The sequence below is a fragment of the Camelus dromedarius genome, chromosome X (genome assembly GCF_036321535.1).
Source record: "Camelus dromedarius isolate mCamDro1 chromosome X, mCamDro1.pat, whole genome shotgun sequence".
NCBI lineage: Eukaryota > Metazoa > Chordata > Mammalia > Artiodactyla > Camelidae > Camelus > Camelus dromedarius.
This window is the reverse complement of record NC_087472.1, coordinates 45,255,173-45,269,583: the sequence shown is the minus strand read 5'-3', so window position 1 is coordinate 45,269,583 and position 14,411 is coordinate 45,255,173. Positions and strand designations below refer to the sequence as shown.

The 14,411-nt window shown below is 36.5% G+C and overlaps 1 protein-coding gene across 1 annotated transcript; it reads left to right on the top strand.

Annotated features, from left to right (window-relative positions):
- Nucleotides 1–1,050: 1,050 nt before the first annotated feature.
- PABPC5 (poly(A) binding protein cytoplasmic 5) lies at nt 1,051–3,245 on the top strand. The gene is made up of 2 exons (XM_031446358.2): nt 1,051–1,265; nt 1,837–3,245. Exon 2 carries the CDS (start codon nt 1,978–1,980, stop codon nt 3,124–3,126), a length of 1,149 nt encoding a protein of 382 aa, XP_031302218.1. The 5' UTR covers nt 1,051–1,265; nt 1,837–1,977; the 3' UTR covers nt 3,127–3,245.
- Nucleotides 3,246–14,411: the final 11,166 nt, after the last annotated feature.

Genomic DNA, 14,411 nt, shown 5'->3' with positions numbered 1-14,411 from the left:
TGAATTTAGCCTGTTATTCTAAGAATTTCCTCTTAAGACAACACCCTTTGGGCAATGTCCTTCTCTCCAATTTTTTTGGGGGGGGGCCAGGATCTTTCCCACCCTACTGTTACATGTTTGTCTGGATTTTCTTTTTGAGGGGAGGGCTCGTGGAAGGGGCTGGTTGACTTGTGTGTTAAAAACACTGAAGATTTTCCGAAGACACGGTCACATTCTTCTCCAAAACAGTTCCTCACAAACTTTAAAGAGAGGTCTTCTTGGGATACCTCCCCTTTGTGTCTAACCTTACAGCATTGTTCCTTACAATGCTTTAAAGTTGACAACTCATGTTAAAATTAGGAATTAACTGTGTAAAGTGCCTATATCTTTACGTGTTTATTTCATCCGAGAACATTCATTACACATTTTGCATTGATTCTGCAGCTTTTGTCTCTTTAAGTAAGATTTTGTAATTTGTGACTACGGAGGCAGCACATCTTCAACGTTTTGTGGCACTAAGTACCACTAAAAGCCATTTTATGGCTCTCCAATCATTAAAGCCTTAGTATTACTGGAGCAATGAAAAACACTGCCTACTACCTGGGGATAATGCTCCCATTATGTTGCACTTTAATGGAGTAAGAATAAAGGCCAACCACAACATGGCCCTGCGTTTTATTTGACCCTGTGATCATTTAACACCGGACTGGGAGTCCCGTACAGCTGTTGACTGACTTTCCAATGCACTCAGGAGAGTATGCATCCTATATGCTATTTTCGAAGCAGAAATGATTTAGGAAATTGGTTGAAAACAACCACAACTTATGAGAGTTCTTTCAGCTTAGGTCGTCACCTTCTGTGATTTGGGGGTCAGCAGCCTAAAGATAATGTTTTAAAATAATAAATACAATTTCAGAAAGAAGAAAAAAAATCTAGAAACCATTTTCATCTTCTTTCTTTCTTTCTTTCTTTCTTTCTTTTTTTTTTTAACATCTTGGCACAGAGCAAGCGGGAAGTTACTTAGCACGGTTCCGGGTTTCCTTGCGCCCCGCCCTACCACAGCTACAGGCTTTTTAGTCCCTGGGTCGGTCTGTCCTACGGGGAGCAATCGCTGTCCATCGGTCGGCGCTCTGCCCGCCCGCCGCGCATCTGCCCTTCTCTCCTGACTCCGCCCCGCATCTGTCCGGAACCGCCTCGCGTCTGAGCTGACCCAGTGCGCGTCTGCCAGTCAGTCCCTCCGGACCCGCCGCGAGTCTCGGGCTGCCGAAATCACCGCGCGTCACTCGGTCCGTACCCAGTGGGCATCTTGGGTATCTGGGCGGTCTCCGGTCCCCCGCGCGTGTGTCTGTCTGTCTGTCTCTCTGTGCGATCCGCCGCCTGCAGCCTGTCTGCCGGCCGCAGCGCACCAAGTGTCCAGTCTGCCCTTTTCGCTGACGCTGAGTGTGTGCAGCGGCCTTAGTGAGCCGCGAGCCCGCCGGAGAGCGGTCAGGCGGCCGGCGGAGGAATACACGCTCGGCCCCTGCCCCTGTTGATACCATTTTAAGCCAACACTAGCTTGAGGCCTATATTTATGCGGAAAACGGGCCGTGAGGCCTCTGTCGGCCAAGCTAAATGTGGGGAGCCAGCCAGCTGCTTGATGATTTCTTACAGTTTCACGGGGAAAGGGAAATTTCTTTCCTACGACTGGCTTTGGAAACTGATTTTAAATCTGAATGGGTGGAAATGATAAGCCCCCCGCCCCCCCCCACCCCCGGTAGGGAGAACAGATTCGTTATTGGGGTGCTTTTTTTTTTTTTTTTGTCTGGTGCGTGTGTTCTGAGCCTGCTGACCAGCTGTTTCTGAACTTCATTTTCTCAGCCTCAACAGTGATTCTGAGTCTGCTTTTAGCTTCCTTCGCCTTGGCTTTTTGCTGTTTGTGAACAGCTGCTTGGCCCATAGCTTAGAGAAAGCAGCTTTTTTTTTCTCTCTCAAGAGAGCCTCCTCCCTGTGCTCAGAGAAATGGGGAGTGGGGAGCCTAATCCTGCTGGCAAGAAAAAGAAGTACCTCAAGGCTGCCCTGTACGTGGGTGACTTGGACCCAGATGTCACCGAGGACATGTTATATAAAAAGTTCAGGCCCGCTGGCCCTCTGCGCTTCACCCGAATCTGCCGTGACCCGGTGACCCGCAGCCCCCTGGGCTATGGCTATGTTAACTTCCGCTTTCCTGCGGATGCTGAGTGGGCCCTTAACACCATGAATTTTGATTTGATCAACGGCAAACCATTCCGCCTGATGTGGTCTCAGCCAGATGACCGCTTAAGAAAGTCTGGCGTGGGAAACATATTCATCAAAAACCTGGACAAATCCATAGACAATAGGGCCCTGTTTTACTTATTTTCCGCTTTTGGTAACATTCTATCCTGCAAAGTCGTGTGCGATGACAATGGCTCTAAGGGTTATGCCTATGTGCACTTTGACAGCCTGGCCGCTGCCAATCGGGCCATCTGGCACATGAACGGGGTGCGGCTCAACAACCGCCAGGTCTATGTTGGCCGATTCAAATTTCCCGAAGAGCGGGCGGCTGAAGTTAGAACTAGGGATAGAGCAACTTTCACCAATGTTTTCGTTAAAAACTTTGGCGATGATGTGGATGACGACAAACTGAAGGAAATTTTCAGTGAGTATGGGCCCACGGAGAGCGTTAAGGTGATAAGAGATGCCAGTGGGAAATCTAAAGGCTTTGGCTTTGTGAGATACGAGACACACGAGGCTGCTCAGAAGGCTGTGTTAGACCTGCATGGCAAGTCCATCGATGGGAAAGTCCTCTACGTGGGGCGAGCACAGAAGAAAATTGAACGTCTGGCTGAGTTAAGGCGAAGATTTGAGCGGCTGAGATTAAAAGAAAAAAGTCGTCCTCCAGGGGTGCCCGTCTATATTAAGAATCTGGATGAGACCATCGATGATGAAAAACTGAAGGAGGAATTTTCTCCCTTTGGATCAATTAGCCGGGCCAAAGTGATGGTGGAAGTGGGGCAGGGCAAAGGGTTTGGTGTCGTCTGCTTCTCCTCTTTTGACGAAGCTACCAAAGCAGTAGATGAGATGAATGGTCGTATAGTGGGCTCCAAGCCCCTGCATGTCACCCTGGGCCAGGCCAGGCGCAGGTGGTGAGAAGAAGAATGCCCAGTTTGTTTCAGCCTTAAGCTGGTGCCTGCTTAGTTTGGGCTACTTTGTGATAAGAGGTTATTTTATGCCAATTCCCAGGTTTTTTAAGTGAATACTTTCTTTTGAAAAAGAGTGAAACTAGAGAACCTTGTTCATTTTAGTGAAGAACATGATTTCTAATCGTAAAACTGTCATTTTGTACTATTTTTCGATATAATACCCTTAGTAATGTGTAGAATAAAGTTTATCCCTCCACACACTTTTTTTCCCTAAACCAGTCAAGGTGAAGTAACTGATAGAGTATATTTCCTTCCTTATTTCAATAATATTACTAAATTTAATTTCTTCTATGAACATATTTTCTAAATGGTCCTTACTTCTGAATCTATCACAGTGAAAACTTCTAACTTGCTTTTTGAGAAATCAGTAAAGCAGGGGAATGTGTATATGATCCAGTTAATATTTGTGCATAATTTCACTTTAAATTATTATTTAAAATGAATATTCTTTTTTTAAAGATGTGCGCTTTCTTTCTTCCCTTTATTTATTGATATAGTTTTCCTTTTTTTAATATATTGTGGGCATATCACAGACTCGATAGTGGCTTTGACTAAGTGCTGAGAGATTTCTTTATTAATTTCACACCCAAAGAAATAAGCATATTGGTGTTTTCTCAATCAGTCCCTTAGAAAATTAACACTTTAGGCATTGATTATTTAAATTCTAAGTTTCATCTTAAAAACCTTTCCTGAGAGATTTAATATTTGAAGACTAGTCTAAGGAGCATTCTTAGCGCTCATTTTTTAAAACTCCTTAGTAGGTATACTTGGATCCTGTTTAATTAACAAGAAAAGTGAATAACAGCACTGAATTGCCTTTATGTATGGGTAACTTTGAGATTACCTTCAGCCTTTATTAAGCGTCAATGTAGAAAGTAAATAATCCATGCAATGATTTTGAAAACTACTTTGAAGTACATCTTCTGTTAAAGTTCTCATCATCTCCTGTAAATTGTTGGATATATCCAGGAGATAATATTTGCAGATGTTTCAAAGGAAAAGGTGGTCTCTCTTGATGAAATCATGTGCCTCCATCTATCATATGAGAGCTATTAATCAAGCATGGTTCTCTTTTTGTCCGGCTGCTTGGAAGTTGTGACAAAATGTTCTGTTCTATGTTGCAGTTACATTATTCAGCCTGTAATTTCTATGTTACAAATTTTCCGTGTTTCACTTGCAGGTCCTCCTTCTCCATACTCATCTATCTTCCATCCATGTTACACTTACTTCTATGTTTTCTTTGGGTTGCTTTTCTTTTAATATATGTGAGTTCAAATCTACTTTGGAGTTAGAGAAATAAATACCTAATTGATGTCAAATATCAATAATTGCCTTCTAAAAATAAGATTCACTCATACCACAGATCCAACCATCTGAAAATGTTTTGTTTCTATTTCCAATTGGTTTTTATTACCTTATATAGAAATCTTTGGATTCATACATAATACAATATAAAGACATACTTTCATTAACACTTTTGTTAGCTATTTGCCCCTAAAATATTGAGCATAACCAGTTTCTATGTAATCATTTATCTATAAATTTCTTATATATCATTATCAAATATTTTCAAATGGAAATTTCTGCTTTTATTGATTACGGACATAAATGCTCCTTGTAAAATAAAAAGTATACAATTCAGAAATTTATAAAGAAGGAAGTAAAATTCCCAGAATTCAGAGATAACCACTATTAATATTTTAAGTGCGTACATAGCCTTCCATGCCTTTTCCTATGTATACACAGTTTTGCAAACAAACAAGAAAACATACTATGTGTACTGTCATGTTTTTATTTAAAGTTTAAGCTAAAACATAATCATCTTTTCATATCAATAAATACTGATCTGTATCATCATTTTAGTGACTGTGTAGTATTCCATTGTGTGGATGTACTCTAACTTATCTAAGTAGTTCATTATTGAATTGAGATTTATGTTTTTCAATGTTTTCTACATTTGTAAACAAGCTGTGACAAACATCTTGGCTTAAAAACAGTATGAACTATATGAGCTTGATAAAAATATCTATAGCATGTAAAATGCATTATATTGATATATATGTATCAAAAGATTGAAAAGTGTTCAAGGTATATTCTTCATTTAAACTGACAAAGGGAAAAAAATCACGGGATATAATTTTTCATATTTTATGAGCCTACTTGCTTTACATCGTGTGATCATTAAAGTATATGAAAATGAAGCAACTTCAAATAAAATTTAAAACCCTTACATTGGTAATTATTTACCATATGTACTCTCTCTTCCTTTCCCCCATTTCCAGTTTTCATTTAAATTTATAACCTGAAATGTCAGTGTTAACCTCTGACCTTTACAAATGCTTTGATTCAGGATAAATCGCTGACGATTTCTAGAGGGTAAAAATCTTTAAGTATAAGCATTTAATGCCTTTGGAGAAATTATTTAAGTACTTAAATTATTACTATTTTCAAAAAGTCAGTATAAAGAAAAGGAGTAATTAAAATATGGTTAAGTACTGATAAAATACATGTTAGGACCCTGAGAAATAGTGAAAAGAACTCTGTAAATTCAAGAGGTTAAAAGCAGGGAGGAAATATAAAGGAAAGGTAATCTCTATTTGAATTCAAACATCTGGGTAGTTTTTCAGTCTTGTACTTTTCATTTTTAGCTACATGTAATAGGCTTCTAATAATTAAGGCTTCCAAAGGGGATCAAAGCAACTGAACAGTTTAAATCAGTGACAAAGCATTAAATATAGATTATTGTTCATTTTCTAGCACAAGATAATTAGTAAAACTGTACTATCAGTGATCAACTTAATGATGGACTGTTTAATACAAGATTTTTTTGTTTTTCTTTTTTTTCTTAGCTTTTCAAAACAGTCACTTGTACCAACTTCAAATGTGCCCAGGGAGAAGAAAATTAATAATTTTTTTTTGTGATTGCAAAACATCATATTAATGGTTATTTGGGGGAGGATTTCTGTACAGGAAGTTTCAAGCATACTGATGCCTTTCTGGTTGAATCTGTGGTTAAGGGAAAAAATCAGATGTTACATGTGTAAGTGATATGTTTAGCCCAGTGGAAAAAAAATAGAATAATTATTTCTTTAAAAGAATATTTAGGAATGGAGTGAATACCATCTTACCTATAAATAAATGGTCTGATTTAAGGGAACAGTTAAAAATGTATCAATAAATGACTGAATCTAGATGATACAGGTGTTTGCAAGCACTTATGACAATATTTGGAACATGGTTAGCATTCCATGGTTACTTGTTGAATTAATGAATTCATAATCTGTGGATTATATCCCTCCATTTGTTTGCTTTCCAATTCTCTTCTCAGTATTTGACAAGAGAAATGAGTTAGTACAGAATAAGCCATTTTTATTAAATCTTGTCCTATGAAGAAATAATTAAGAACTGATAGGTTACATAGATTGGTGCTTCTTAGCTAATGTTACCTGTAATATAGACTCTTGCTTATCCTGTTAAGGTGTTATCAATGCTTTCACACTTATGCTCTCTTTTTGCATTAATGTTCAACACTTGATGATCCTCCCTTACACAAAGCGTCTAATAATTGGCATACTTTACATAAAAGTCTATTTTTAGAGTCATGCTTGTTAAATAAATTAATGGTATGGTGCTCTAAGACTATTCCACAACATTTTGCTCCTGCTTTGAACCAAGTGATGACAATAATCCCTGAGACACTACTGCTTGTGCATGTGAAATGAATTAATTCTTACATATTTCAGGGTGTTAATTACCTCCCAAGAAGTATAACCTTCCAAATGGTTTCTTGGAGCCTCCAGAGAGTTAGTGTATCCCACTTGGCTCCAGGGAGGGGATCACAGTCAGTAGTTACAAATAATCTCGCCACCAATGGAAATCTGAGAAGAAGAAGGCGTGACCAACCCCACATACCGAGGATGTAATGCCCATGCAACTTTAAAAAAAAAAAAATGAATTCCAAGTTCTTTCACCCTCTAAAAGCAAAGTCAATTTTAAAAGATCTCCCATTTGACACACAGAAAAGATCAGTGTTCTCACTAAATTTCTCATTCAAAATTTGGGGCCTTCATAGTTTAGTTTATTTAATTTAAAAAAAAAATTTACTACTTTAGAGAGACTGCAAGAAATGGGATGAGGGCTGACATCGTATGGCAGGACTATGGCAGTCACCTGAGTCAATTAGTTTCTTTGTTTTAGAACTTATAGTAAGTAAAATACCAGATGTTGGCATCACTGGTATAAAAAGATAAGTGTTCTATAATGTAGAATAAATAAAATGTACATGGGATTGATTTGAAACTTCCAAACAGGTAAATTATGCTCTTGAAAAATCAAGGCCTTTTAAAATAATATTTGGGAGCATTTAAAAAGTAACTTTAAGCTAATTTGCACAAAATGGCAAACGACTCTTTTTAAAGTCACCTCTCTGAGGATTTTGAGCAGACTAAATCCCTGAATAGACAAACAGAGAGGAATTTGCAAGCTTTTCTTTTTCGGTGTTCCAGGAAGCCCAGCATATATCCCTAACTGGTTTCATTGCACAAAAATATATTATACTTTAATGTCCCTAAATAAAGGAGTAAATACCTTACTTTTTTTGTGATGAAGGACAGCTTTATTACATTATGGCAAGGATAGTGACAAATGCCAATCAAGATGAAGAATGTTTTTCCCAGATCATTAAAGAATTTTTAGCAGGGGAGGGTATAGCTCAAGTGGTAGAGTGCATGCTTACCATGCACAAAATCCTGGGTTCAATCCCTGGTACTTTCTCTCCAGATAAGTAGATAAACCTAATTACCTCCCCCCAAAAAAAAATTTTTTTAAAAGAATTTTTTAAAAAGGGAATTGGCGAATTAACTCAAGAATAATTTTTTTAAAAAAGTATAGGGAAATAAGGAATAGTTTATAAGTTATAAATCTAAATGAAGACTGTAAAAACAGCAAAATCCTACCTAGTTGACATCTACATTAGGGTGAAGCATCCTGAATCATTTTCAGTCAATATGTATAGTTATTCTTAACACTGATTTGACAACTACAGTAATACTAAACCTCAGGAGTATTTCATTAGGAAGTGAATTTCTTAAGTATTCATGCTAGTCTGCTTCTCTGTGTCCTCTTACCTCCATCACCTATTCTCACACTCAAGTTTATACAAAGTTTTGCTGGTTGATACAGTTTGTCACAGCATCACCTTGAAAATTTCTATTAGATCAGCATGTATGTGATATTGTACCATTTTGTTGCCATAAAGTTTCAGGACCTGCATGGCAAGCCACAGCCAAGGGTGGAAAACATCTACTGTTTATATAGGGATGAGTGTATCTAGCTGAGGGTATTCTTTTTTAAAAAATGTAAATATCAAAATGATGTTAATTAAAACAAGAACAAAGCTGTGGGGTCCCTTGGGAATTGTGGTTGTATAAGGTATACATGGGCTGGAGCATCTGAGTAGCAAAGACTAGATAATAACAATGAGAAACAGATATTGCTAACGTGGAACAAATTTTGAGATATGAAAGCAACATTCCAAGCATAACAGGAGATAATGTGAAGAGAAACTGCAACTTTTCTGAACGGGCAACATAGGCAATGAAAATTATCTATACGCAGCCTTTTGTCATTTTGTGGAGACAACACCACAATAATGTGAACTCTCTGAGGCAAAGAGCAAAAATATCTAGGAAGATACAGTTCTCTGAAACTTTGATTATATTTTGATGTAAGTGAAACAAACTGTGAAAGAATGAAAAACAAGTATGAACTAAGTACATCTCTTACTTCAGTCTCCAAGAGGAACCAGTTTCACTTTAGGCAGAATGATTTTCTTAGACCACTGGGTCGTTTTCATTATTTTTGACCTTTAGGTTGTGAGACATGCATTTATGTAATCTATTTTAATGCTCAACAACAAATGTATTTCTGCAATCTATTTTTTTTATTTCTTTTTTTTTAACTCAGCATTTTAATTTGGTTTCTTTGTTTGTTTGTTTGTTTTTGGTAGGGAGGGATAATTAGGTTTATTTATTTTTAGAGACGGTACTAGGGGTTGAACCCAGGACCTCATGCATGCTAAGCATGTGCTCTACCACTTGAGCTATACCCTCCCTGCTATTCTATTTTTAAGGCAATATATAAACCAGAAAGCAGTGTCACAACCTTTCCTCAAGAGCTAGTTTCAACATACAGATCATTTAAACTGAATTTCTGATACAAGTAATCACATGCTTGAAATTTTATCTCTAATCTTGGGCCAAGAATTTAGGGCTGTGAGAACTGTGTTTTAATTGATCTTGGCTCATACATTTTTAGTGTATTGTTTGGTAGAACTGTTTACCTTGCTTAACTTAATGGCTAGCTCTCAGGTTTCTGAAAATGTCATTAAATATTTGAAACAATATGGAATCTGTACCTAAAAAACAAAATTAAGGCTCATTGAATAACTAAGGACACAATACTAAATGATTTTAGTCAGTATTAGAAATTCATCAGTAACAGAGAGAGGAATTTCAGATAAATCGAATATACATATTTTGAAATGCCAAAAAAATGGATTAATATGAATTAATACATTGTCCCCAAGGAGAAAGTTCCCACCAAAATATTTAAAGGTAAGGATTGGATACAGAAGGGCAAAAAATTAATAGAAATCTTTCACAACTACTCAGAGAGGGGAGCCCCCTTTCTCTGGTGCACCATCAGTTTAGGGCCAAAGGAGCAATGAGACATAGAGAAGGTAGAGAAAAGAGACAAGATTTGGCCTTTAGAAATATGAACTTGTGGTGCCCTGTGGAAACTTCATTAAGAAGAGTCAGGATTTAATGCTTAAAGTTGTCTTAGGAGATAAATTATTTCTTCCTTTCTTAATCTCACATATGCTACCTAAAATCTCAGGACCTCCTGGAATTCTTATTAAGATATTCTAGCAATAATTTCTAACTTCCAACAACAATGACTCTGAAATGTGCTATGGTGTTTTGATTTTTTTAAGCTCCCCGTGTTTTGTTGTTTGTACTCAAACGTCCCAATATTTGCTCTTTCCAAGGTGCATTGGTGAATTTCTAAATTTACTATGATACAAATGGTAGCTCATTCCCATCTAAAAATTCAAGATTTGCATGGTGATTGAGGTGGGAGGCAGTACTAGTTCTAGTAAAATTAAAATCTTCTGTTTATAGGGATATTGGATGGATGGATGGATGGCTATGTGTATGCACACATAAATATATGCATAAAGAATAATGAAGAGTCAATAAAAAGGGAGATAAGAACAAATGCACGGAACCCAGGAATAATGAGGCATCTCCTCTCAAAAGGGTTCAAATTAAGCACCACAGAACTCCTACACCAAAAGCAATGCTTTGATTCCCAAGCAAGGCTGTGCTCCAAGGAAAGGTGATAGGACAAATGAGAACAGTTGGAAAGAGCCGTAGGCAAGTGACTGTGGTCCCTGTGGCAATTCACTCTAGTGAGATATTTACAAAGAACTAATATTTACCAGCATGCTGGTGGTAAAGGCCTGGCCCACATGTAATTAAAAATTCAACATTGAAACTTGCTCAGTGCAAGTCAGCATTCTATGTTTCTCAAAATTTAGTCCCAGAGTGTATCAGAATCATCTGGAGTGTTTGTTAAAATTGAGATTTCTAGGACTTGCCCTTGGCTTACTGAATCAAAATTGATGTAGCAGTGATGAAGGTGGGGTAAACAACAGAAATTTTACATTTTTCTCATAGCTCCTGGGTGAGCCTTATTCGCACTTATAAAGATCTAGAACAAAAGTCAACAAACTTTTTCTGTAAAGGACCAGATAATTACTTCAGCCTTTGTGGGACAAGAGGTAACATCAAGGATATTATCCACACGCCTTATACGACAAGAAAAAACAATTTTCTACACATTTTTAAAATTGACAAAATTCAAACTATAGTGATGATGGTAATTTTTGTAATACAATTCTAATGAGAAGAATTTCAGGGGGTTGCAATTTGCTTAATTAGGGTTCAAAGCTATTATTCTCAATCATCAAATCAATTATAAAGGAACTGATATTTATATTGTGCTCATATGTAAAAATTCTTTTTAACTTACAGGCCATGTAAAAACAAGTGGCAGCCCAAGGTTTGCCTGCAAGTTGTAATTTTCCAACCCTTGACCTAGAAACACTGGACTAGAGTCTTTGGCCTAGAAAGTAATTTCCAAGGTTAGCTCCTTAGGACAAGGGGGAAAAAACACCTTATTAACTGGTATCATTCCATAAAATAAGTTAAAAATTAAATAAAGCTAAAAATAAAACAAAATTAAAATAATCAAACCATAAAAGTACTAGAACAGTATAGAAGTGATTATTCTTTCCTAATTTCTGGATGGGGAAAAATTTCCTTTTTTTGAGAGGGGGAGGAAATTTCTAAACAAATGGTAAATGAAAATATCTCAAACAATCAGATTATTAAAAAGCATCCCATATGAGTAAAAAAAAGTTATATACAGTATATATTTGTATATACTGTGTGTATATGTGTGTGTTTATACTGTGTGTGTGTGTGTGTGAAGACTATATAGTTACATCAAAACATTGAGTAATTTTCTTCGGTTATAAAATTATAGGTGATTTTTGTTTTCTTCTTTTTTCATTACTTTTTCCCAATTCAATAACTCAAAAGTAAAATGCCTTTAATGAAAAAAACTCTTTCAAAAATATAATTACTAAGATTTTATAATAACTGAACTTTTATCTTCTCACCCTTTAAGTCTGCCTTTCCTATATCTTCTCCATCTCAGTAAATGGTAGTTCCTGTGTTGCAGTTTTTAAGCTAAACGCCTTGGAGTTGTTCTTGACTCCTTTATTTTTCTCACATCCAGTCTGTCAAAAAATTATGATCGCTAAAGCCTTGAAAATATATTCAAAATTGTATGGCTTATTGCCAACACTATTGCCAAGAGGTCCATCCAAACCACCATCATCTCTCACCCAGATCATTTCGGCAGACTTCTAACAGATCTCCCTGCTCTCACCCCTTTTCTTCCTCTACTCTATTCTTCACACAACTGGCAGAATAATTCCTCATACAAATGTAAGTCAGATCATGTAACTTCCCTGCTCTCCCATGTCCGATGGCAGTCCATCTCACACTTGGTGAAGTTCAAAGTCCTTACCACGACTTCACCTCGTTGATTAAATCTCTCATTCCTCATCCCCTCTCTCATGTCATTCCTGCCATACTGTCACTTCAATATTTTCATAAATATCAAGCACATTTTTATCTTAGTCCTTCAGTTCCTGCTCTTTCCTTTTGTCTGGAACACTCTGCCCAGATATATGCCTGATTCATTCTATACATTCACTCAGCTAAAATATCACCAAATAAAAAAGGCTTTTCCTCACCCCTCTGTATAAAATTGCAAACCCTACTCCCTTCCAGAACTCTTTATTCCTCTTATTTATTTGACTTTATTTTCCTTCATAGCATTTAAAAATACATGACAAATTTTATGTTTATTCCCATAGTTGTCCCCCACGCCACTACCATTAGAATGTCTTCTCTGTGTAAGCAGGGATTTTGTTCATTGCTGTATCTCGGTGCCTAGAAGAGTGACTGATATGTAATGGCAGTAAATAAATATTTTTTGATAAATAAATTGCATGACATGATAGAATGTAACATGACAGGAAAGAGAAATTGTTATATAATATTATGATATCATATCCCATCATATAATGAGTTAAAATGGATTTTTGTTAATAAATAAATAACAACAGCAACATAAAACTTCCCACAGAGGACAAAAAGGATACTGAAAATATTCATTACTTTTTCCCAATTCAATAACTCAAAAGTAAATTCAGCAAAATATTTACAGTGGTTATGGGGCTCTCTGAAAATGGAGACAATGTGTAATTTTTTTACTTTTTCATTTTTTTTTTTGGCTATTCCAAATTTTATTTAGTGAACACATGTAATTTTACAATGGATAAAATGGATGAACTTTAAAGATTCTTAAAATAAATTGGAATAAATAAAAATTAAAGCTCAATAACTTTGTCTAGAGTAACATTTTACTCCTGTGTTTCTCTTAACCAAATGAAAATCGAAAGGCAACTAGAACCAGGAAAATATTCACACCAATTATGTCAGATCAATGGTTACAATTTTTATTTATATAAAGAGATCACTCAAATCAATACAAGAGCACACGGGCAAAAGTAGTTTGCAGGGGAAATATATCAACAGGCAATTATAAAAGAAAAAAAGGGAAATAACTGGATAGCAAACGTGGTAACATACAAGGCAACTAGCTAAGAAATGCAAATTTAATGAGACAACATTTTCACCTACCCAATTAGTAATACTGGAAAAAATTAGTCAATGTTGGGGAACTTGTAGTTAAAACAGGCACTCTCAACTATTGCTGATCAACTTTTTAGAACTCTTTTGAAATGGTTTTGGCAATTTGCTTTAGTATCCTTAAAGTTGTTCATAGCTTTTGAACAAGTGATTACCATCCTAAAACCTATATATGTACAGTTCCCCATTAGAGTGGAAAATTCCATTTTCCAACCGTCATTAAATATCTCTGTAAGTAATCTTCATGCCTCATCACTTTCCTATGGCCAACACCCCACCCTCACACCCCAAGATAATCTCCAAGAAAAAAAAAAGTGTTTTATTTTGGCAAGGTTAACTATTGCATGCAAGGAAAACTCACTTTTCTTCAAATATGGTTCCCTCTTTACTATGTGCTTTTCTGAAGTAGCTACATCTATCATTGAGCTGAGGTCATAGAAGGTGTGCAGTACCTATTTGTAAACTGACTTATTGAAAACACAGATTCTGTTCTCTTTTGACCCTGAAATGGTATGTTCTCTATTGTTAGAAATGGAGACTAATCCAGGAAGAAGGGAGAGACTCAAATGAAATCAGCGTCTGCCAACCTGGAACTCGTAGATTTACCTTGATAGCAAACTATCTTCTATGGTGGTGTCCAAATTACACCAAATATTTATTTGATCTTTAGACCAAAGAAGCAAGCTTGCACACACTTGTGTGTCTCTGTGTGTGCATGTGCTTGTTTTTATGTGTTTGTGTGTTCAGGGAGAGCGAGAATGATCTGAGTTGTCTGTTTAAGGTAATTAAAATACTTGAACCAGTTATAAGAGTAGAGATAGTTTCTAATTAATTTTCTGACTTTTTCAAAAATACAACTTCAGCATTTACTAGCTCAGAAATG